This window comes from Poecilia formosa, unplaced genomic scaffold (assembly GCF_000485575.1).
Source record: "Poecilia formosa unplaced genomic scaffold, Poecilia_formosa-5.1.2 Scaffold154, whole genome shotgun sequence".
Taxonomy (NCBI): domain Eukaryota; kingdom Metazoa; phylum Chordata; class Actinopteri; order Cyprinodontiformes; family Poeciliidae; genus Poecilia; species Poecilia formosa.
In genome coordinates this window covers 3,460-29,031 of record NW_006800093.1, presented here as the reverse complement: position 1 = coordinate 29,031, position 25,572 = coordinate 3,460, and the positions used below count along the sequence as shown (strand labels likewise).

The 25,572-nt window shown below is 38.1% G+C and overlaps 2 protein-coding genes and 1 long non-coding RNA gene across 3 annotated transcripts; 1 reads left to right on the top strand and 2 right to left on the bottom strand.

Moving 5' to 3' along the window:
- Positions 1–758: 758 nt before the first annotated feature.
- LOC107837591 (uncharacterized) lies at positions 759–6,792 on the bottom strand. Its single transcript, XR_001663627.1, has 3 exons — positions 3,312–6,792; positions 3,088–3,213; positions 759–2,660 (listed from the first exon to the last, which is right to left on the bottom strand). It is a non-coding gene; the product is annotated as an uncharacterized LOC107837591 (long non-coding RNA).
- A 50-nt stretch (positions 6,793–6,842) lies between these two features.
- On the top strand, positions 6,843–10,038 carry lepb (leptin b). Its single transcript, XM_007564007.2, has 3 exons — positions 6,843–9,064; positions 9,282–9,450; positions 9,589–10,038. The coding sequence occupies exons 1-3, from the start codon at positions 8,946–8,948 to the stop codon at positions 9,901–9,903; spliced, it is 603 nt and encodes a 200-aa protein (XP_007564069.2). The 5' UTR covers positions 6,843–8,945; the 3' UTR covers positions 9,904–10,038.
- Positions 10,039–12,143: 2,105 nt separating this feature from the next.
- LOC103146195 (uncharacterized) lies at positions 12,144–15,879 on the bottom strand. Its single transcript, XM_007564005.2, has 3 exons — positions 15,692–15,879; positions 13,721–14,298; positions 12,144–12,795 (listed from the first exon to the last, which is right to left on the bottom strand). The coding sequence occupies exons 1-3, from the start codon at positions 15,715–15,717 to the stop codon at positions 12,434–12,436; spliced, it is 966 nt and encodes a 321-aa protein (XP_007564067.1). The 5' UTR covers positions 15,718–15,879; the 3' UTR covers positions 12,144–12,433.
- Positions 15,880–25,572: the final 9,693 nt, after the last annotated feature.

Sequence of the window (25,572 nt, the reverse complement as noted above, 5' to 3'; positions counted from 1 at the left end):
ATTCCCAGGGATTATTGGAGGGAAAAATGGGGGGTTGCGGGGGGAACGATGCACGCTGCCTCGCATCGGTGACGACTGGGTGAGTCTATTCTTTTATTATTATTATTATTGTTATTATTATTATTATTATGACATGATTTGCTTGTCGATGAAGTGAGTAAAAACAACAAGCCGCCGTTCTGCTTTCCGTTCTCATGAACAGTTCACCGTATACCATTGAGTTTTAACGTTAGAGCGTGAGTGGCCACCAGAGAGATGTGTTGATGTGAAGAAGAAGAAGAAGAGAGAGAGAGAAAGAGAGAGAGGGAGAGAGAGAGAGAGAGAAAACCCGATTAGAGCGAAAGTGTTGACTTCCAGCGAGTTGATTGCAATTCTTCGTGATTAACGCGCATCTGTAGACTGACTCCATCTAGTCCACAACCGTTTTGCTGCTCGGATGCAACACCAACTCCGCGTCCGTCGATACATGACGGCTGTGTTTACAGCATCACTCCGAAGGGGAGAAACATCTCCACTATAGGCTATCTGCAACTGCAGTTCTTTGACGACCCGCTGTAATTTGTGAAACAGAAAGGGACACTCTGCTCTGGCGTCTAATTGAGATGCCAGTCATCTAATGTGTTGCATCGCCTCACACAGATTTAAACACGCACATCAAAGATTGAGGGTTATTTCAGGGAGAAACTGAGATTGGTGATCGTCATTTACCAAAAGGCTACTTTTCATGCGTGCGTCTCCCTCTCTCTCTTTATGTGTGTGCGTATGATTATGATGGCAATGGGAGATGGGGGGTGGGGGGTGGTAGTCGTGCGCGTTTGAAGTTGCGTTACTTCTTTTACCACAGAAAGCCTCACATTACACCGAGTGCCCGCACAAAGTTGCCCACTTTGCGGATATCAACGCGTTTTGGCAACAAGTGTCAATTTGTGGGAAAGCAATCCAACCGTGCCCTGTGTTGAGAGCCTTAAAGCCCCGAACAGGAACTATTGAACACCTATGGGATTTATTTTTGTATGTGTTTTTTTTAAAAAAAATTGGTGGGTTTTCTTTTCTTTTTTTTCCACCAGTTTGACTGCATACACCTCATTTTGTGAATGTATATATTTTTATATAAACTGGGATCTAAGTGCAGGGTGTTTACCTCGCAGACGGAGCTGGTTTCAGCACCTTGGACAGCTCAGAGTATTTTTGGACCATGGAGAGTACTCTCCCTTTTATCTGCTCATCACTGTTTGATGTAAGGGTGTAGCTAAAACTGAAAGCTGAACTGAATCAGCAATAATGAGGATGATAGAATGATTGTAATAATTAATCAAATGAATATGAGACAGTTTTGTGACTATTTTTTCCCCTCCTATATATGAATGTGGTGTGGTAAGCATGTGTGAGCAAATGGCCCAGTCTGCTGGTCCACGTCCATCCAAAGGCCCCTCTAAATGTGGCTGTGTACATCCTCTTTTAAACTGCTCTTCAGAAACCAGTTCTGCATATTCAATGTATCTGCCTTCTCAATTAAAGCCTTTATTTCCTTATTCTGGACAAATACTTTGAATTAATTCAAGTAATTCAGATCTTTTTGCGTAGGTAGCCAAGACTAAAACAGCCCACTTCAGTGTGATGACCTCTACACAAGAGGTCATAAAGGGTAGGGAATTTATTTTGCACAATAACAAAATGATTGAAATAAGGAGTTTTCTTTTACTCCGTGTGTCCATAGTCATTAAAAATGATAAAAGAAAAAAAAAGAGGTATATAACTTATAGCAACAAAAGGGGTAACAATAAGGGTAAAAAAAATTAATCAAAAATATAACACAGCATGTTAATAGTATTAAAGAAGAATTTATAAGATATTACATAGATTAAATGTTTAATTTGAAATTTCTAAAGTGTGAACCACTTTGATTTTTCCATCAGTAGCAAAAGCCAGCAGAGGTATTTCAGGATGTGGGGTTGGTTATATATTTAGAAATAGTCTAAATATTTTCATTAAAAAACGTATCAACAGTAGTTATATTGGGGATTTATTTGATTTGTAGCAACATGATCAAGTATGTTGGAATTTTTTTTTCCTTTTTTTTGGTTTGCTTGTGTTGTGATGGTTGTAAAGCCAAAGTTTGACTTTCATTCTTAATAATACCTGTAGTAAATCTGGAAAATGCTACTACAAAGTGATGAGATATGTGTTATTTTTTGTGTGTTTGTTTATATGCATTCCTCTTTAAACCTTTAAATTAACGCTTTTAAAAATAGTTGCGCTTAAAAGCCAATCGGGGGAGTTTAGAGCAAATCTGTCTCTGCAATTTTTGCTAGAATAAGCAAAGCAGCTGCTGAATCAGTAAATGCAGTTCACTTCAGATTGCTAACAATTAGCAGAATAAAACACGTCACATGAGCTTTAATAAACCTGCCACAAGACTCGCCGTTCCTGTCTTCAAATTCTTTCAGTCTGTCTTTCTTTACAGTGAAGGTCTTGAATGTAGAGATGTAAGATTTCCACACAATTTATTTGTCAGCAAGAACTACGTGCTGCCGGCGTCATCTGTAAAAAAATAACAAGATTCAAAGATGTCGCTCGTATCATGGTGGCTAAAGATTCGACGGAAAACAAACCTCAGCTTTCAAAATGAACCCCGGTTTTCTTTCGCAGCGGCACAGAATCTGAGACACAAAAATAAAAAATAAAAAATAAGCAAAATTGTGTTCTATTTGGTGACAAAAATCAAACGGCAAATGGCCACACATCAGTCAAGACGCTGGACAAAATAGAAGACGTCTCCACAAACAAAGTCTCACATCATAACATGCGATCCACTCGCCCTCTACATTTAAAATCTGATAAAGTGGAATAGTGAAACATATCAAAACATGTTCACTTTGTGGTATTCAATAGGAAACCAGGGACCCTCTCCAGAAGACATCAAATGTATCCATAAATACATAAAAATTTGCTTTATGTATTATGTTGAGTCTGAGAAAGCAGCGGCAAGAAGCTTTTGAGGGATATGACCGTAAAGTCTTGTGTTCCTTTGCAAACTTGATCTGATCTGAGAAGTTGTGCCTCTTTTGTGCAAAGCACATGCATTACCTGAATGTGCTTACTGATACACGAAGGATAATCGAGTCTTGATTGCTCGAGTCCACCTGTCTTCTAAGTCACTGCAGATTCATTCAGAGTTTCTCTTCTTCCCGCCAGGTTCCGAGGACGCCGCCTCTGGAAAACAGAACGGAAGTCCCAAAACATTTGTCCTTTGTGGGTCTTTTTGCGGTCTGGGCTTGCTGTTCCAAAGCCAGTAGCCAGGAAGCCCTTACCCCAAAAAGTATCTGCAGTGGATGCTGGCATCTGAAACAGACGTTCCTTCTTCATCGCTGATGAATCATCACTTATCTCACTCCATCTTCTCAGATTCTTTTGCTGTGAGGAAGCTGTCGATACTGATACTAAAAAAAAAAAGACTTGACGAAAGAGGATGTGGCTTTTGACAAGCATATGATGTTTTATATATGGTAAATCTGAAATGTGTAATGAAGATACGGCTGAAGATTCACTACCTAGAGGAACTAACATTTCACCGAAAAGAATCCAAGTAGATATTAAGATCTAGACGGCAACTCGCTTCACCATTTTTAAATTTTTTTTTTTACAGACATAACTCTGGATCATTTTCCTTGGTTGTTTATTATGGTGCAAATATTTGAAAACACTGTCCATTTAGAGATTACTTTAAAATTGATTTTCTGCATTTATAAAAAAAAAGTCCAGTGCTCCACATTTTTAGCATCCAGTCTATTTGATTCAGATCAGAAAGTCACTGTAAACAGTGTTTCTCTCTCTCTCTCTCTAAAATACACTCTACAACCTCAAATACACAGCAAAATATTAACAGAACCCCCCCTCATGTCCCCCTTTCGAAAGCCCACAAACAGGATGCATGCAGTGAATGAAAAAGCGGAGGGAAAATGGACGCATTGCTTGAAGCCTTTGATGTACTACGTGTTACATTAATGCGATTATTTATCCAAAGCCATGAGCCTTGACAGTGGAGTTTGTGTACATCAAAACCAGAGGCACTTTTTGTGCTTTGACAAAGACTCTGTGACGTCATTGCTCACAGAGCATTAACATGCTCCGTATAAACACTGCACACAAGCAGCACCAGTATTCTTTCACAGGAAACACAATTAGGAGCAGAAAATGGGTTATGTTACATAGATCAGCTGGTCCTCGTCATGGCAGCGCTTTCTCTTTTCATATGTTTGCATCATTTGACGCTTTCCTGTTTTAGCCATCCTATTAAATCAATCTTAAAGAGTTCGCACACCTTACAAGATTTCAAATCTTACTTTAAAAAGAGAAACTCCCAGCTTCCCTTCTTTCTGAATGAGACAGAACAGACCAGGTGCAGGTGGAATTTTTTTTATTTTTTTTTACGTCATGTCTGGGTGCCTGCAGCCACCAATAGCCAATCAAGTTCTTCTAACTGGAGCTGGATATTCCCAGTTTAAACACACACCCTCTATTTGTGTGTCACACATCGCCCCAGGAAATAGGGCAATGACTCATCCGTGCCATCAGATAGAAACGTGGGGTGTGGATGCACTTTTGCTCTTCTTCCTCTTGTAACAGAGTAAATTGATTTTGTAACCACAGGCAAAAGACAGAGGTTTCTCTACTTATTTTGTCTCCTAGTTTTGCCGAATATCTTTCCTTCTTTATTTCACAAAAGGGCTTAATAAAGTCTTTCTATTTTCCAAAAGATTTTGAGTGTGTTACTAACAAAGAAGAAACCAGACATAGCTGAGAATTAATCTAATTACAAGTGAGAACACAGAGTCACTTGTACTTGCTTGAGATGCGCAGAAATCCAAAGTAAATTTCCCAGATACCACAAGGTCTTTAGTTAAAGCAGTGAGATATTCTAAACGGTGGAAAGAAAGAAAAAATCATAGGAACTGGGGGCGGGGGGGAGATGCTGTGAAGCGCAGAGACAGTTTTGCGAGAAAAGCCTCTGTCAATCTCTGAGTGAATATAGCCCTCCAGAGAATTTATTTGGTACTGCAACCATGAAAAAAGCCACGCATACGTCACGAATACGAACAAAAAACCAGAACAACTGCAATGGTGTCTGCTAAATGTCAGAAATGCCACCTGGAAACATATTTTAAAGGTCTGTTTATCAAAAGTATTTATCATTGTTTCCTCACTGCGATGTTCTATGTTCAAAGCTATAACGTTGGTGCTGCATCTGAATGAAATGTGAGATTGCCAGCTCTAGAGTTGCCAGTTACCGCCTGCTTTACTCACTTTTACCTTAATGATGTCATTTTATTGAAATTCATGTTTTATTTGGCTTGATTCAATTATATGACAGAAATGAGCTTGTTGCTGTTTAGTGCAAAAGCTTTCACAGTTGCTTTATCTATTTATATTTCAAATGTTCAATAATTCAGAACATTCTAGATACAGCTACTGGAGAGTTTTTGTGCAGATTAAGATTTTTTTTTTTTTTTAATGACTGTGACGGAGAAGTTATAGGAAACAATTTACATTTCTTCTAATGTTGTTTTCATGTGGAACACGTCTAAAAAAAAAAAAACGTGAAATTAATTTGTAACATCAAGCAAAACATGTGTGATTAGCATCCCAAAACTGGCTCCCTTCTACAAAAATGAGGACTTGTTTTATGCTGGTCTCTTATTGAAAGATATGGTGTTACATACTCAACACTTCCTAATTTTCTTCATTTATGCAGTACAAAACTGATTTAGTTTGCCACTAGGCCATTTGACCAAGACATATCACATGAAGGAATGTATTTCAATGAGATTTGCAGCTAAATAAACTATTTTTAATCACCTCTGCTTCTTACAGTGGATTTATTCTCACTTAACCGATCTATTAAGAATAATTATTACAAATATTAATCTGTCTTTGCTTATCCATGTAATTGTTTTCTTGGTGGAACTCGGTGGAATATTGATAGTTGGGGCCTTTGTCTTTGTATTTGCACTGGGAAATTAATAAACAATGCAGACTGAACAGTAATTTAACTATGATAAAAGGTTTGGACAAAAAAATAATAATTCAATAACAGAAAGCCCTTTGTCATTGCCAAAATGTTAAATACTGTGACACATGAGTTCAGAATGTTAGTCCTGATGGCAAAGTTGTGCAATCTTACCCAATGTGAATCCAAGTCAGATACCTGACACTCCAGCGATAAAGGAAATTAAATATTGACAAGTGTTGACATGAAAGGCAAAGCAGATCACAACCAAGTACCGCTTTCATAAATTTAGTTGTGTAACGAGTGCCAGAAGAAGATTTAAAGACATTCAAAAGATGGAGCTAAATAAACTATTTAGCAACATGAAAGAGGAAGAGGATTGGCACTTTATTTAACTGAAATAAGAATGACTGTGGCATTAAAGATTTGGAAGGTGCATGTTTTCCAATCCAGATATCAGAGGGGATTATATCTTTTGTTTTTTTTGTGGATTCATATCCCAGTTATTCTTATCCAACCACAGTGATTTCCTGAGAAAGGTGAATGAGGGGTCAGTGTGAACTGGCCCCCTGCCATGTCGTCTTACTGGAATGGACTAAATCCTGCCTTCCAATAAATATCTCCTCCCAGTTTCCATTTTTTTCCACGTTGAGTATTTCCTTGTGCCTGTTACATCACATAAAAATTAGTTATTGTGTAAGAGGTATTTGTCTGGGAGGTCTGATGGGTTGTTTTCTTTTATGTTTTTGTTTTTTTTCCCTTGAAAACAGAACTCAATGAAATTTCTGCTTGCCTCTTTCCACATTGAAGGATTCGTAAAGCCAATGTTTTCCTCAATTAAAAATGAATTTAGAATATGTTAAAAATAATTATTCTGACTTTGAAAATGTGGAAAAGATCCAATCTTCAGTGATCACGATGTCCTAACCGTGTCAACAGCGAGAGTTGTAACACGTCTTGCAAAATAGCTTCACTGTCTCAGATTTCAGGTTGATATTTAAAGTCTTACCAATATCAGCTTGACAACAGTTTAGTTGGAAAAAGCGGCTCATGTTGGGAACGCAGGCAGATGCTGCCAAGCAGACATACTTCTTAGGAAATACGAACAACAAACAGCAGATTTTCAATTTAGTTTCACTTTTGTTTTTGTGGTGTGCTTTTATAATTGAAGCAATTCTCTTTAGAACATGAGAATTTTTGCAAACAGTAATGTCTGCAAGGCTTTGAAATGAGAAATCAGCACCTTCCAACTGCAAGATTATCACTACTCAACTCACTGAGCCACAGTTCCTCAAACACTTATTCCACATAATAAAATCTGAAACACTCTGCTTTTAAATACAACGCTGCAGTGTAGTCGTGTTTTTTCCAAAGATAAAAAAAAAATACAGACTTTCACAATTTATTTACATTTTTTTATATATAATGTAACATTTACCCAGCTCAATAAATACACAAACTAACAACTAACTGGTTGAAGAATCTTTTATCTCAGTCCTCTTTGATAGGGGCCTCTTAGCGCCCCAAATCGTGAGTTGTTAATATCTGTTCCCTCAAGCTTCCAAAAGTTCTGCGGGAAAAGTTCTTGTTCTCATTTTTTTTTGTCCGACAAGATCTGACATATGGAGTATTTGCCTTTAAAACACATAAACTCGAGAGGATCTTATTGTATCCGGTGAGGGAACAAGAACTTCCCCTCCTGATGGTTCCCACAAAATTGGGAGTTTCATATTGTCCAAGATGTTTTAGTAAGTCAAAGAATTAAGAAAGCAAGAAAACACTGAAAGTAAGGTCTATGAACAGTTAAAAAGAAAACTAAAGAGTTCAGTCCACCCTGAACCAAGCTTCCTTCCTAAATGCAGTCATGTCTACTTCACTGAACATACAGAGGAATGATTCCTCACTCCACAAAATAAAACCTCTCCATTGCTTTACAGTCCTGTGATCACATGTTTTACTCCACTGAGTTCAATGGTTTGACTGGGCTTGGTGAAGTAAGGCTCCAGCTCTCTAACTCAGTGTTTTTGAGCTAATGTGAAGGCCATGTGAGGTTTGGAGGTCTGTAGCTATTAACTCTTCAGAAAGTATCCGACTTCTAGCCACTCTGCACTTCAACATCCTCGACAGTAGAACATACAGAAGCAAAGACATTTCATTAAAGGATTAATTGCACAGGTGGAGTCCAATGCATTGTAGAAATGGTTTGCATGCTGAGGTTATACATGTGTGATCATGAAAGTGATTGAAATTCCTGAGCAAATGCATTTCACAGTATATCGTATGCAATAATGCTTTAGATTTCTCTAAGCGATACGGTTGCACAATGAGATGCTTTTGCTCTTCTGTAACCTTCCTGCAAACAAAGGCTTTGATGAGCAAATCTTTAGAAAACCCCAATAAAACAGGTGAATTTTACTTCTTAGTCATCAGGGTTTTTTTTTCTATAATTGATGAGTTATGTGAGCCTGTGGATACTAAAACGAAACAAGGTGTTTTAACCAGCTACTTAACGGGTGGTCACAATTACGCAACTGCACCTTTTCATGTCGTGTCTCTTTTCAGACGTTTTTAATTAACTTGCTTCACCCGTACGTCAAATTACAAGTGCCGTGGTCTAATTTTTTAAATCACAAAAAACAGGCATTTTACCAGGGTCGTGTACAGTTTCGCCGTGCCTTATCGCCTTTATCACAACTGATGCATCACATGACCATATCCTACCCTACCCTATCTGCACTTATTCCAGTAAATTACACTGACATAAGGAACCAGAACTACAAAAATCACAGGATGTGTGTGGGTTCCAAAAAACTGAGTCAGTGTCTCGATACCAAGAAAACTGTCGTGCTCAAAGTTTTGAGTGCTGATTAGCCTTGCAGGGTCAGACTCAGACTCAGGTTTGAGCCAAAGGGGAAAGAGGTAGGAGGGGAAAAGACCCATGCAAGACCAGACAGGATTCATGACGGAAGCTGACTATTTAAATAAGATCTGCAAAAGGGAAGTGCTGTTGCTTTCATTCATTGCCACTGGAGGACAACCAGAGGTTGAAAAACAAAGGTAAGGACTATGATGTGACCAAAGGGACTGTTTTTTATCAGGAAAGGTTGAATTTTAAACACTTTATATTTAGCTTAGATTTAAATTGCACCAAAAAAAAAACAAAAAAAAACAACAGAAAATGAAATGCTAAAATGTAAGAATGTAAAAACATTAGTTTCTTTGGAGATAAATGAATCTATTGTTTGTAACGTCTATGCATGATTTTTTTTTCCAGTTCATTTTTCAAGATGTGCGTCCCTCTGGCCCTGTTGTTCGTCTCTCTAATGGCAGCTCCTGAGTGCTCAAGTCTTCCAACAAAGACCGACTCCATCAGAAGCAACATACACAACATAGTAAACATTGCTCAGATAACCCTGGTCCACATAAACAAACTAAACAACAAGGTATGAATCGTGATTCAAGCATTCGAATGTTTTAAATGGGTTTCTATGAGCAAGATTTCTTCACCCCATTAGAAATAGCAACCAAAAGCATCATACCTAACATTTACTCATATATTTTTCTACTCTCCTCTGTGGCAGACGCCCCTACAGGTGGAAGTCTCCACTCCTCCCATGAACGGATTAACTGATATCAGCCTCTACCTCGGGCATTTAGATGACGAGCTGCAGAGCCCCTTCACGAATCGCCTGAGTCAGATTCAAGCTGACGTTTCCAGCCTGGACTCCAGGGTGCGCTCTCTCGCCTTAATGTTGGACTGCCCCATCCAGGACAAACCGAGTGTGGAGCCCAGGGAGCTTTTGTTCCCAGACAGCCAGCACTATGTGACGCTGGCGAAGGTGCAGCACTACCTGGAGAACCTCCCTCCAAATAAGGAGAAACTTAAGGTTTGCTGACGAACGCACATGGATTTCAAATGCAATATGCTGCAATGATGTCAATAGTGGTGCCTAAAAATGTTTTTTTTTTATTTGAAAATGCAGTATATATATTTTATATTTTCTATGAATAGATGTTTTGATTTTTACAGACTGTTGACTATTTAATAGTTAAGCTTAAAATATATTTTATTTGAAGAAAATGTTTACATGAAATGTAGTTGTTGTTTAAAACGTATAATAGCCTAAATTATTATACTGAATAAAGTATTTATCTATCTATGAGTATGATTGGATTGTGAGTTATTGCTTTGTTATTACAAATGGGATAATTACTGAAAGCGATGGCAGAAACTGTTGAAAGCAAACGTGAAAAACAAATGTGTTAAAAGTGGCACTTCATTCAAAGTGAAAAGTTTATGCTTTTTAATGCAGTTATTTTTGTGGTGATTTTAGATTTGTTTTTAAAAGCATGGCTCACTAAGGTGAGACATTTTACCACCACTAAACTAAAAGTGCTTTATTAATGTTAAACAAATGCATTGTTAAATAGTCGTCAACATGATCTTCATTTCATGAGGCTTTTGCAGCATGACTTTATTGTCTATTTGATTTCATTACAGTACAGAGATTTCTAATAATTATCATAGACACTTAAGACATCAGAAGCTGAATAAATAAACTGTCACATTCAAGGGCTCCATGCATCTTAACCCCTCTGTGGCATGAAGGCCAGAATGAAGTTTACCAGAGAGAATATGAACGATAAAAATCAACTTCTGGAATGGTGTCCTTTGCACTGATGAATTGAAAAAATTAATTACTTGGACATCATAAAAGAGGACATTTTCCATAAACCAAATACAGCCTACCAGAAAAGGAATCTAAACTGTAAAATGTGAAAGCGTCTGGGAAAAAAAAAAAAAAAAAAAAAGCATTTTTTTCAGCAGAACTGGGCCCTGTGACATGACAGTGACTGAAATTTTTAAGTAACATTAGAAGTCTTGTTTCCAGTCAAAGCAGAGACCTAGACTTCGCTGAAGTAACATGTAAAAAATGCTGTGCATCCAAGAAACTCCAGTAAGCATCTTACAGCTAAATGTCAGCAGTGGGGAAAATTTGTTAAACTAACACTAGCATTTTCCTAACATTTTCCTACATTTCCTAACATTTTCCTACAACATATTTTATATGAGAAACAATGTTAATAATTTGTTGTTTAGAGCAATTAAAAACTATTTTTCAGACACTGGTGTCCTCATGCCAGTTAAGAGGCTAAACATCAAAAGATTTTTCATAGAAATAAATAACCTCTTTGAAGTTCAGACATAGCTGTTCACCAAGTCTCTCTCATCAAAAGTAGGTCATTGACATCACTAAGTGCAGCTGCTATCTGATGCTAAATCCAACATGTGGCTTCACGTCCAGCAGAGGCGATTGTAACCTCTGGCATGTTCCCTAAAAACTGACCTTCACTTACTAATGCAGTACAGAAACATAAACTGGTCAGGAGTCTTTGAGTGGAAAGCTTGCAGATTCAGTTAATAGTAGGACAACAGGTAAAGCTAGACTTACCTGCTAGAGATTTGGGCTACTATGTTTACAATGAGAGAGAAAAAAACAAAATTTTAATGAGTTCAATTTAATCTATTAGCGACGACTAGAATGCTCAAACAAGAAGCACGCCACTGCTGAGCGGGGCATCAGGACATTGTGACGACGTCTAAAGAATCTGCTTCAAACTGAGCGTAAAAAAGCAAAGCAACGAAAGTAAAATGTATAATCTTCAGATGCAATTAATTGAGACACCTTTTTCTTCCCAGTGTAAAAGGGCTTTGTGTGCTTTTCTCTTCACTCAAAAAAGAAGTGCATTTTATGAGCCTGTGCTCAGTGAAGCATTTTACATTGAACAAAAGACCATAATCTCTACACTCATCCTAATGGACCGATATTCTGTACATCTGGTCACTGCATTTCTGACCTATTTTATCACTGGTTGATATAGGCTCCGCCTCCATGGACTCACTTCAGTAAACTGGGACAAAACCCCTTTAGTTTTGTTGCACCAATGGCCTCCAGCCAGCCCTCTTCTACCTCTTGTATTAATTCAGATTACTCACTGGTGATACAAACAGGTTTAAAATAATGAAATTTGTTCACCATAGTAACCTAAACAGTCATACAGGAAAGTGAAGACGCATGGCTATTTTCCATCTGAAATAATGAAAAAATAAATATTTGCACATGTAAAGCTCACATATAGTTTCCAAATTCTTTTTTAATTTGTGCAGTATGTATTTTTATCAACAAATAACAAAATAGTTATTGTGCAAGATAAACAAGTGTTACAGTACGTTCATAAACACTTCAAATGTAATCTCAATTACAATGACAAAAGTAAAGATGGCGAAGAAAATATTTCACAGTTACATTTTTAAAAAAATCAGAGGTATAATATGAAAATAGTTAAAGTGCATTCTCTTTGAGCTAGCAGTGTATGTTGTGGAAATAAGTGAAAATGTTTGAAACTTACAATCTGCCACAGAGTTTAAATGTTAGATTTATGGGAAGGAACTGGCAGGGAGTTCAAAAACTGCTGCAATGTGGAAACGTACTCTTCTGGGTGGCATCGCAGGTGGGCGGCATGTGTTGACTTCTTCCACTTCCTGCCGTCCACAGAAACTCCCCTCCGCCTCCACAAGTCCATCAGCTTTTCCAGGACAGTCGTGCTGCACATTGCATCGTTTTCGCTAGAGAAGAAGAGGGCTGGAGAAGTAACCGGGCTGTTGTGGAAAACCTGGATGCTGTTCTCGTACAAGTCTGCAGTGTACGACTTGAAGAGCCTGAAGTAGAGCATGGCGGTGGTTTTGACGAATCCCTCTAAACGTGGCACCAAGGTCTTCCCAAGGCCTGAAAAACAATTAAATGAATAATGTAAATGTAGTGTTGCATTATTCCTGCAATGGCATGCACTCACTGGACAGTACACCACTTCTAATCACAAAAACGACAGGATAAATAATCAGTGCCTTGCAAAAGTTCTGATTGCGTTGAACATTTTTAGATAACGTCAAGCTACAATCACAAGTTGTGTAAAGACCAAATAGATGTGGTTTTCACAAACAAGACTACTTGTTGTCATGAAGACCAAGAGACACAGCAGGCAGGTCAGGAATGAAATGGCAGAGAAGTTTAAAGCGGTGCATGTCTATAAAACAACATAAGAAAACTTGGTGGAAAACTGACACTGCACATCACACTAAACAGACCAACGCCCCTGTAAAATTTGGTGATGGCAGCATCATGGTGTAGAGATGGGGAACCTGGTCAGTGTTGATCTAGAGGCTAATAAAAGTTAAAAACGGAATACACTTTTCAATTATAGGCTACGTCCTGTTAATCTATCATATAAAATTGCGATAAATTACATCTGAGTTTGTGGTTGTTTGTAGTTATGAAAGTAGTGGAAAGTTCAAGAAATATATATACTTTTGCGAGGCACTGCTTATAATTTGCATACAGAGTCACAGAAGGCATCACTCACAGTCAATTAGAGTTCAAACGGAAATTTCACGCAGTTTTATTTGAGTTATTAGTCTTAAAAATCATTACCCAAGTAAATAAATGGACAATAAGAGAGCTAAATCTCATGTGTTGAAGTATTGGAATATTTACTTTGGACTAAATTAGATTAGTAAAACAGACTAGTGTCCTAAAATAGGAAAAAAAAATAAAAACTTGGAAATCCTGTACTTGGGGCAGTAGGTCAGCAGTTAATTAATTATAGAGAGTTCTGACACACAACACAAAAGTAATCTGAGTCACTCTCACTCACCTGTTGCCATGTGATCCAGAGAGCCGACCACTAGACTGTCATAAATGTGCCCTATCACTCTATGCGCCAGAGGAGCGTGTTGTTTTGGATGCTGAGCAATGTGGGTGAGCAGCTGCGTGAAAGTATAGCCACCAATGGAAGAAGCATGCACCAGTATGGGTCTTCCTGTGAAAGGAGGCTCCTCTAACATATTCAAAATCTCCAACCCGTAGCTGAGGCCCCATCGAGGCCACAGAAAGTGCATTACGCTGCTCTGGATGAGGAGGACATCCATACCACGGTCAAGGTAAAGGTCCCTGTACTTTGCCACGGCCCCAGGTTGGGCGCCGAGCCAGGAGAAGAATAGGAGAAGAGGGCGAGAATTGGAAGCAGCCGTGTGGGAAGGCGTTTCTAAAGACACTGGAGACGAGGCGGGGAGCAGAGTTAATGTGGCCTGAGAGTCTTTGGCAAGGGTTACTGTCTGGTGCTCCGCTGCTGTCATTGGAGTGTAGTAATAAATGATACCACTGCAGATTCTCCTGGCTACAAACTTCCCTGAGTTGTCTGGTTCAGACGTGGTTGCATCAGTCCTGAAAAGACTGAAAAAGAAGGAGATGAGTCAGATTTCATAATAGTCTAGGAAAGGGAGAATAAACTTGCAACATCTTAAGCTTTTTGGTTTTTTCTTTGAGCTATGCATTTTGAGATAAACTCCAAAATGAAAGAATGAAATGGCTAAATTCATTTTAGCCATGAATTGCTAAAATGTCAAACTGCTTAGTAAGTTTTGACTGATGTGAACAATATCTAAAATTCTGTTACCTTATAACACTACTTTGGTGCCAAATGCTGTAATTTTCTTTTTCCTTTGAGACAGGAAAAAAAATAAACAATACAACTCTTCTCTTAAAGATATACTAAAAGATGATAAAAAAAACATTTTTGGAACATATTTATTTAGGTTTTATTATAAAACAGATTAATAAAACAAGCATTAAAATAACATCCCACAGGTGTGTTTCACCATGAAAGATGTGGAAAACTTCTTCACTCTGTAAAAGATTTTGGATCCAAAATACAATAACTTGTAACAAAATAGCAGTTGGCATAATCTTACTAACATATTTGTTTATTCATGTTTTCATTATTTCAAATAATATTATAATTATTATTACTACTCATTTCTACCACTACTACTGTAAATAAAATGACCCAGGACTTGCGAAGTCAAATCACAAGTATGCTAATGAAGGGTTATTTAAGCAGAACAATGTGAACAATTCATAAGATGTGATTACCTAATGTGTATTACAGTTGTTAAGCAAGACTAAAAGAAATCAGACTGCCGTTAAATAATTAAGTGATGCAATAAAAGGCTCCTTGCCCAAACAGCGTTGATTTTGGCACCCCACAATCAGCAAATCAGCATAACCTCCCAAATTCAACCTTTTTTTTCCATATGTATGTCTAGAAAATGTTTGCAATGTCTTCTCTTTTACATTTAACCGAAAAACACGTAGTTTAATTACCACGTTCAAACCTAACCAAAGTAAAATTTTCAAACTATCTCAACATTTCAGCATTCAGAACCTCTAGGTTTGGTGCAGCCATTGCGACGCATACAAACTAGTCGGTTTTTTGTTCGTTTCCGTCTGCAGCCTAAACGTATACGGCTCCATGTCAGCTTTTGATTTCTCCCAATTCTTGGGATTTTAACTGCAATGGTCTTCTAAAAATAGACCAAGATTGCTTTTCATATCGGCCTATTGTAGGTCCTTGAATTCCTGAAAAGACTTGATAACCAAATGCCAACAAAGGGAAGGAAGCAGCTTGTGAAGCTCTTCGCCTTTACAATTGAAGCTAAATGTAAGGCTGGATGCGGTGAACTCGGAGCGTGTTAATACATTCCCACCGCATCTCAAAATGATAAATTAGCAACCTGTCCTCATTTTCCTGAATCATATCAAAGCAACGATTCATTTCATGTTTTACCTGGTGGAGAGTGCAAGGTTCCCCATGCTGAGAGATGGAAAACGCGTCCTTGTCCGCTTGGTGGTCTGGAAAATTACTTTGCACGCCTAGCTCAGATACGACGTACTGCCAACTCGCCTTGGCAACGGATAGCCGTGGATTTATATCCGCGCCCCCGTGACAGTTCCACGCGCTCACACGCCCCCCCAGTTCTGCAATATACCGTGCACGCGCGATTTTCTTGCGATGCTCGCTCCCGCTACCAGATAAACACCAAGTGGGGTACTTATTAACATCATCTACATTGCAAGGTGAAAATAACGCAAAGGCGCGAATCTAAACGGTATGATGAATATTCATGAAAATGTAGCTTTCAGCAGAAACAATTTCAGGCTTTATAAGTGAGAACTCAAGGCCGCAACGTGTAAATGCAACAAACTCACACTGACGTCCCCAGTAAGCTAAATAAGGAAACATTACAAGGTCATACTGAGACGGTTTATCCTGGCCTACTAAACATATACCTGCAGTACTTCGGAAGCGCCACAAGATGGTGCCATGTTACCTTGTTTATTTTTGTAAAACAAGACAGGACAACCAGAGAATATATGTCATGTATATTTTAAAACATAAAATGTTGCAGATTAAAAAAAAAATGCAGTTAGAAACTGAAAAGCATAAGTGCATTTTTCTTAAAAAATAAAGATGCAAACTTGAAAACTATTTTCAGAGCAAAAAATTTAAGTTCCAACTTTGTAGTGGCCTTCTTAAGTTCTGGATGTAAATCTGATTGCGATGCTGTCAAATAGAAGACCTTTAACTCGTCGTAGTGTAGAATTAAAACAATTCACAAAGAAAAGTTGGATAAAATGTATTCACAGGGATCTAAAAAACCTGCTACTGATGGATTTTGTTGCTACAAACAGCAGTTCAACCAGTTATTAGGTTTAAGCGGAAATTACTCGTCCACATGAAAACGTCGGATGAAATCTTCATTATATCCTTGTGATATATTCAAATGTAATGATTAGATGAAACGGGAGCATGTCAAAACACTATTGCTAAGTAGATTTTATTTGAGCAAAAGGAAAAGTTGGGTTTTTTTATGACGCAACATGACCACTTTTAGGCTCAGCCAGCCAGAAAAATATTTAAGGTCCACAAAAACATTACTCTTGCCCTTCCCAGGCCATGTTTCTGTAGTACGTTTTACACCAGCAGCCCCTCCCTCTGCTTTACACCCCTGATTCCCATCTTACATCATTATTTTAAATAGCCCTTCACCCTTATCCCAGCCAATTTTCTATACATACCCCTGCAAACCCCCTCAAACCTCACCCTCCAAAGAAAGGCTGTGAGGACCACCTCTCCATTTGCTGCCACAGCACCCCACAGCCTTTCCTTTCTGTATTGTTTCAACATGGCCTCTATTATCCAAGGAAAGAGAGAAAGTAGGGAGGGAGGGGAACGCATAGAAGAAAAAGAGAGAAACAGAGGGGGAAATGTGCCTACTCCGTCCTTTAAGGCAAGCGGGATCCACCCACATAAGGGTGTGGAAATTCCACTGCAGCTTCCTGCTTTTTCTCAGTCTTTCCCTTTTTGCTCTTCTCACTCAATCACCCAGCATCACATTTCCTTCAGACGATTCGTCTGCACAATGAAATCAACACAGCACACCGCAGCTGAGCTGTCAAAGCATTGCGATATCTAAATAACTTTCTGCTTAGCGGTTATGATTTTGAGGTTACAATGAGGAAATACAAAGGGAAGTTTGGAAAATATAGCCAGACCCAACTGGAAATATTAACACACTTTGTGGTGTTTTGTGCTTGAAGGGTGCAACAAAATGTAATAAATCAGAAAAAAAAAAACTCTGGGTCCTATTGAGCGTGAAGCTGTTAACACCAGACATGTACGCCAAACCCAGTCAGTAAGTCACAGAATTACATTTAAAAGTATTCATATTTTTACAACTTTGTCCCATTTCAGTCACAAGTTTGGGTAGGACTATGTGTGAAGAGCCAACACAAAGTAAAGGATATTTTGGATAATGGGTATGTTCTTTGTAAAATAGTTCAAGCTCAATTAGACAGGATGCAGTGTCTGTAAACGGGAGTTTATGGGTCTTTAAACTTGTCCACATCTATATCCCTGATTTTTCTGCCATGTTTTTGGGTCTTCATGATGCACCTTTTTTTTTTCTAACCTCTCAGGCCTTCATTGGACAGTCTTTATTTCTACTGAATTTAGGTAACACACAAGTGAACTCTAGTTATTGGTCAGGGGACTGAAGAAGACAATTGACTAATAATTATGCTTGCATTCGTGCCAGACAAATTTATTGTCTCTGCATCTTTCCAGATACATACTTGCATATCTAACTGAATTTAACTTTTGTTTTTCAAGGCTGTTTTATTTGTATCACACCTTTGCATATCATCTATTAGGATATGACATGCTATATGTTGAACATATCATTTTGAAAATAAAAAATGAAAATGCAAATTATGATGCAATATGATCCAGATAGAACTATTTAACATGTCAAGTTCTTCATCGATTTCCTCATGCATTGGAGGTTTTTGTTAGAAGAACTTCTAGGTGGATTTACATCTAAAAAAGAAACTAAATATTGGTAGAATCTTTTCATAATTTATTCCCAGGTATTCCCGGTATTTCGTCAACTTTTTACATCTTGAATCCTGCTCCCTAAAACAATGTATCCTCCTTTTGACATTCAAAACACAATTAATGACATGTAGCTTTTGGAGTCAATGTGTGACACTGTTCATCAGAGAAAGAAGTGTTGTTATCCCTTGTCTTTGACAATATTTTTGTGTTTTTACACATAAAAGTTTTGCTTTTATTGGGGGTGGAAACAGTTCACTGGTATTTAGGTTATGATAGCAGAAATAGTGGGAGAAATAGACACAAAAATATGCTTTCAATAAAGTTAAGTACCAGCTGAATAGAGAACAATTATTTTCTGCAATTGTAAGATCTTGATAAGATTATTTTAATATAAAAAATGGCACAAACGTCTGTCGACATGGCAGAGCCCATTCACTATTGTGAGTGCCCATTGTCGTCTCCATTTTTTTTTTTTTTGGAGGAACTCCCTTTGACCCTCACAATCACCCATTGTCCTGGACTTTCCGCCAGCTGAAGCCAGCGGCATGTTCAAGGAGAGAGGACAGTCACACAAACGCAGCGCCCAACGCTTGCTGTCCCAAAGACACCAGAAAGGCTTGAGAAGGCACGAAGTGAGGCACAGAACTGTTTGTCACATTGATGAGGAATATGTGTGACAGGTGACTGGTGCTAGCTTCATTCGGTGAGACGCCCTGGACTGGTTGCTAGCCCATTGCGGTGCAACACAGAAACACACAGTCATATCTGAGGGCAATTATGAGATGCACTGCAGGCAAACTCCAAAAACTCCAGTCACAAGATCTGTATGAGCATATTTTTTACTTTAGTAACTGCCATGTTTCTATTTTTTATATATATATAAATCTACACAAACAACAGCATGTTGTACAACTGAAATATTAATTTTATTTTAAGTCATTAACCATGTTAGAAGAGTTTTTTCAAAATGTAAACATTTTCAAAGAATTACTACTGCCTGCCCTTTTGTTGCCCCAAATTTCAAGGGAACTCAAACAGAGGCAATGTGAGTGTTTGTGTGTGTGTATCAATGCAGTCTGAAACACTTGCAGTACTTGTTATATTAACGCTGTCCTCTGGCACAGTTCATAGCTTAAATATTTATGTCTGCCCTAAGCTTAACCTTACCTGTGGCATCACTCTCTGCTGTGGAGCAAAGGCTGAAATCTAGGAAAATATCTCTAAAGCATGAATATCATTTCCTTGAAAGCATGTTCTGGATCATGTCATTTTATGCCCGCCATCTGCTTGGCAGAACAAATCATGAGGAAAAAGAGAATCCGTTATGACAGTATCTGGGCCGTCGTTCTCCCAGACGTCAAAATAATGTGCTAGAAATTCAATTATTTGATATGGCAATCCAATGCATTTGAAGAAAGTGCTCAGGCCGGGGGAAATGAGTTTTCAATGCGACTTGGGCTAAAACAAAGACGATAAGAATAGAAAGGAGAGTCAAGGTGAAGCGTGTTATCGAGGCGATCTCCCCTCAGCTGGGGGGAACCTGAGGAGTGGGCTCCAGCACTGCTGGGAGCCCTCAGCCACTGCTCAGGAAATGATGTTTCCTTACTTTGCTGATTGTTCTATGTTTGAAATTCCTGGGGATCATTTGACCAGAGATGTTCAGACTATTTTGCTAAAGAGTCTGCAGAGGAACACCCTTTGACTGAACGCCTCAGATCTCATCAGAGATAAGTTTGTTGTTCAAATTTCAACACAATGCTTCAAACTGTACCAAAGGTGAACTGGACCTTACATAACATATATATGTTCTAATAAGATTGTGATTCAATTACAATCTTGGAGTTGTAATTTACTTTGAACATTTCTTTTAAAATCAGGTGAAAAAAGGTTTTAAAGTGATCCAATTTCAATTTAACAACTAGAACTAAATCAATGTATGTGTTATACAGAAATAGAGGATTTACACATTTAAATGTTTTTTTTTCCCCACATGTATTTCTGTGATGTTATTCTAAAATGGAATGGATGTACCAAACTATGCAAGAAAGTCATTCGCCCTTTCAAAGCTTAATACCATCTAACAATATTGCCCCTTTTTTTTCATTTCTGATATGTGAAGCTATTTCATCTACCTAGCTTTACCTTGTTTATATTGTGAGAAGTCAATATCTTGTGCTGTCTGATTTCAATGTCATGCTTTAAAAAAAAAAAAACAACTGCATGCAAAGGTCAGCAGCTTTGAGGTTGGGGATATGTGTGGATGAATGTGAAGGCTTCGCATGTCATTTTCAGAACGCTTGCTTGCATAAGCCAACGTTGTTTTAACCGTGCGCCCCGGTGTCCATGGCGGTGGATGATCTTTGGTGATGAACAATTTGCTCAGTGAGGTGTGACCGTGGGCATTATAACGGGGAGCAGTTGCAGTGAGCGAGAGCGACAGAGACCAACAGGGGGAGAGAGAGAGAGCGACAGAGAGAGAAACGAGAGAGCGAGTGGGAGGGAGGGAGACTGGAACTCTATACCACACAGACAAACCCACAGAGGCTCGCAAAAAGCCGTCTCGCCTGCAACACACTCACTCTCTTCCTAACACCGCTTGCAGTGGATTCTCCATCTTACTACATACGTCTGCAGGTAAGCAGCTGACATTCTCTCGTCCTCTTAGATGTCTCTGTTTGACCCTGGATGTTTAATTTAGCAGGCTTATCTTCAAGGATATGGAACGTATGGGATTGAGTCATACTGAATCTTGTAGATACTGAAGCAGAAACGTAGCTGCAATAACACAGCAGGTAAAAAAAATAAATAAATCTGATGCACACAAACGAACTGTATTTCCTCAAAAATGTAAGAAAATTGTCAGTGTGTTGATAAATAGAGAATGATAAATTGGTAAGATGAAATAATTTCTATTAGCTGTCATTCAAGGTTAATGACAGTGTCTCTCAGTGTGACATTTGGAGAAAAACCATGGTAACATATTTCATTAGCATGTAAATCCATGGTTATGGTGTATCCATGACTGCTTATCCCATTTTCAATGAAGCACACAGGGAATATTTGCAAGCATGTGCATCTGTTTAGATGTCAGTGAAACAGGAAACATTCTAGTTGAGATGAATCGCACGAGAAACTGCCCATTTGCAATCAAGAGCAAAACCTACACTTCCTCAAACGCAGCAGAAAAAACCCCCAAATGGTTCTCAAATCTGTGAGATTACCGCAACGTCTTTGGCTTCGGCTGTCACCATGGCAAAGGCAGCCAGTGGAACGTCTGTGCTAGAGAGCATCCTTTAAAGCAATCAGGTTCAGGGCATTCATCAGAGCTTAGATTAACCCGAGCGACTACCCGAATCAATAAATGTCGCACTCAAGCTGTGTTCGGAAGCTTATTTTAAAGTATCAGAATGCATTATGGGTTAATTCATAAGAAATGCTTAGCGTCTCGCTCTAAATGGTACCTTGTATGTCCTAACTGGAGGAGCAAGAGCACGTGCAAGAAAACGCAAGAAATAAATCTTGTTTGTAAACAGGGAGTCAGGGCTGTTTAGCTAACTGTGGTTAAGTCACCTGTTAGAGTCTAACTTGTGATGCAGACTTTTCAGAGACAACAGTGTCTTATTATTATTATTATTTTTCTTTTACTATTCGACAAGATAGCAGCTTTCATTAAGGTCGATAATGTCCAGGGACTATTGACTGCAGCTGGTTGCATAATTCAATCTGTGGATCTGCTGCAACCCATGAGTTGATTATGGGACCTCTGATGTGGAAGATAAAATTCAAAATAATTAGAACTTGAGCCCCATTAAGACTGGGTTTTGATCAAACCAAAGGCTCCCTGTTACATTCTTTGTTGAGTAATAATAAACACGGGCAATGTTAAATACATTTTACAGTCTTGGGAAAATGTAAACGGTTGCACACAGCAACAAACAAAAACGTTTTCTGAACTATTTCTAAATATATTATTGCAATCTTCTTCATTCAAAATGTTTAAATATTACTTTGATAGTACCGCTGGTGCTACTATTACCACTTATAATAGGAATAAATAACATAGTCATTTATTCTTATAAATAACTATGTTATGCTATCCATAACTCAGAATTATGGATATCATGCAATAGTTAATCCCTGTGTTAAAATGCTAACATAAAAAAAGAAAATAATTCATTAAAGGTGAATTGCAAGTTTTTCTTAATCACAGATTTGTGTGGCTAAACACTTCCAACTTCATTGACTAAGACATATCTTATTATTTACTAAACCGCTGTAACACAACAACCCAAAAACCTGTAAGTATGGCGCCTTACATCAGACCAGTGTTTCCCATCCCTGGTGTGAAACACTGTATGTTTGATGTTTACTTGTGTTTACTTGCTTCAGCCCAGCTGATTCCAATTGATGGTGGATAATCAGACGTTTGCTAGACTGCAATCATATGAATCAGGCTTATTTAAGCAGGAGAACATCTAAAACATGCAGTGTGGTGTGTCTAGTGGACCAATTTCCTCTTTTTATAAAAAGAGGAAATTTTTGTATAAAGATTTTTACAAAAAAAAAAAAAATTTTTAATTTTTTTTAAAGATTTTCTTACAACAATGTACAAAAGGGTACATTAAAGAGGTAGGAGTTCAGAATTATGTTTTGAATTTTGATAAAAACAAGGTACAAACTGTTCATATGTTACCTATTTTAACCACCGTAAAACAACTTCGGACTCAAAAACATCAAGGCAGCATATGCAAACGTAAAGAAAAAACAAATAAAGAACTAAGAATTAAAGAGAAATTAGTCCTAAAACAGTTTACAGTGCCTTACAAATTCCACTCTCAGCATGTGTTTCACTCAGATTATTGTGTTTGTGGCTCCGTCCTTCACCACATCCCATGTTAATAATCATCAACGTCTGTGTAAATAACTGCCAAACATGATCATCCCTCAAAACATCATTATGGTTATTTGCTTTATAAAATGGTGTTTCAAGAAACCACCACGGCATTTTTAGAACTGGAGTCGTATAAAGATAGATTTGCGTGTCAATTAAACTGCTAATGACATTTCAAGTGGTTCTGTTCACAACAAAAACGTCAACTGAGGTAAAATCTGTTGAGGAAAACCTGACTTAGGTTCAATCTGGCAGGAGAGAGGGATAATGTTTTAAAATGAAGTGGTGAGCAGAAATAAGCAAAAGGGGCAAACACAAGCAGCAGAAAAAGGTTGAACTGTCAGCTTAGAATGTTAATAAAACTTTGTATTTTCCTTTGTATGTCTACTAAAGTGGAAGAATTTGTACATTTTGATTTTACACGGCATACATTTTTAAACGCTTCCATTTATAACTTTTAAAAAGCTGTTGAAGTTCATTTAGAGAACCGTTTCAAAATCTTGGGGAACCTAAGTCATGTTTTAGTTCACTTCAGTCTTGTTCTAAACATAGTGGGGGGAAAAATAGCTCAGGAGTAGTAATGATTTTACTCAGGGGGAAGCACAATGGTTCATTCTAAAGTGCAAAACGGATCTGGAATGTCCGATTCGATCAATCTTTATGGTAATGTCTGAGCAATAAATAGGGCGTCATGTTGCTTTTTACAAAACAATTAGTTTAAAATCGAGTGGGGCAAATTAACAATCATATCTTTCATATGTTAGGTTTGATAAACTGAAAAGAACTTCAGAAAACCTTTTAGGTATTTGTGTTTTTCTCACTACAGCTATTTTCTACTATTTTGTCTTACAAATAAACAGTTAGTAGTCAAGCAAAACACTTCCCTCACTTGGCACAGAATACCTCCCTGTTGGTTTAAAACACCCAGTCACATTGAATATTTGCAGAACTGACATCTGGAAAAGGTCACTAGATAGAAGACCGTGACGTTAAAAAAGCCTTACTTAAAAACATGCAAGACCATGATGAGGAAAAAAAAACAAAAAAAAACATGTGTGCCCACATGCAAGAGCACTTACACATAACCATGGAAATAATACTAGAGTGAAAAAAGTACTGCTTGTAAATACGCACACCCACACATGGAGGAAAAAAGGCAACTATCACCCACAGCAGTAGCCATTTGCAGGAAGGTGAATTGCTCCACTATACTGGACTGTGTCACTGATACCCAGACCAGCTAACAGCAAGTTTGTTAAAAAATAAAGACATGGGCAACTGTCAGATCTTCTCGGTTTGTGGCTCCACGCGTTGTAGAGTCTCGGTTTTAGCCAGTCAGCAAAGACAAACAGCTCTACTTTTGATCGTCTTTCTCTATTCCACCTCAGGTTTTACTATGTGATCATGTTTTTGTTTCCCCCTTTAAATAAGGGCAACTACAACTGCAGCATTTTGATTTGTGAAAGACTTACAGAGGCAAAATTCTGACACCAGGTCAGTAAAACAAAAGCAAATGTTCAGACTACAGTAAGAAGAGGGCAGATTATGATCAAGATGGCTGCTTGTGCTCAGAAAGTGAATCAAATAAGGGATTCTGATAAACACACAGAAAGACTCTGGCAAACAAAGATGCACATGACAGAGACTGCTGCAGTGTTGAGCTTCTCTCTTGCACTGATAAGGGTGCAATAGAATAATAACATGGTGGGTTTGAGTTTTTGTCTCTGTTCTGCTGCCTGTATTGTTTGCTCTGTGCACCTCTGCTTCATTGAACGCAGCACAGCATCAGATTCATCCTTCCATCTGATGGAAATGGAAACAAAATAACAGAAGGTTTGTGGTTAATTTCCTGACTGACACTTGGTACACTTTAGTTCCATTTATGACCGCAACTTAACCAGGCATGAGTCAGATGTGGTGGGTGATTGCTGAAAAAAGAAGGATGGTAAGTAACTAATGAGGAAGCTATGTGGACTTGCTTGTTCGTTACTCAAAATGACGGATGTGGCAATCAAACTGATTATTTATGACAGGTAATTCATCATTATCAGATGACACTGCAATATATCTTAACTCCATAACCTCAATTGCTTTGGCTTGGTCAAGATGAAATACTTACTTCTTCTAGTATCACTGGTTTTCTTTTATTTGGTCGACTTTTTTAAGTAGTCAGGAATGTGTCTAAGGGCGATCGAGCCCTTATATAACCGGATCTTAAAGGTGTGTTCATATTCTCAATAAAATGTTTGATGCCAAGCAGCCCTGGAGCCTAAAGATGCTTTTTTCAAAAAAATTACAGACTGAACAAAACTTTGAATATCAAGATGAAGTGGTAACATACAGTTTTCTCAAACAAGTTTGTTTGTGCAATTTCCTAAGT

Coding starts and splice junctions, on each gene's coding strand:
- lepb (XM_007564007.2), top strand. CDS start 8,946: ATGCAAGACCAGACAGGATTCATGACGGAAGCTGACTATTTAAATAAG. Junction 9,065..9,281: donor CCAGAGGTTGAAAAACAAAG/GTAAGGACTATG, acceptor TTTTTTTTCCAG/TTCATTTTTCAAGATGTGCG. Junction 9,451..9,588: donor TAAACAAACTAAACAACAAG/GTATGAATCGTG, acceptor CCTCTGTGGCAG/ACGCCCCTACAGGTGGAAGT.
- LOC103146195 (XM_007564005.2), bottom strand. CDS start 15,717: ATGGGGAACCTTGCACTCTCCACCAG. Junction 14,299..15,691: donor AACCTTGCACTCTCCACCAG/GTAAAACATGAA, acceptor CTTCTTTTTCAG/TCTTTTCAGGACTGATGCAA. Junction 12,796..13,720: donor TCTGGATCACATGGCAACAG/GTGAGTGAGAGT, acceptor ATTGTTTTTCAG/GCCTTGGGAAGACCTTGGTG.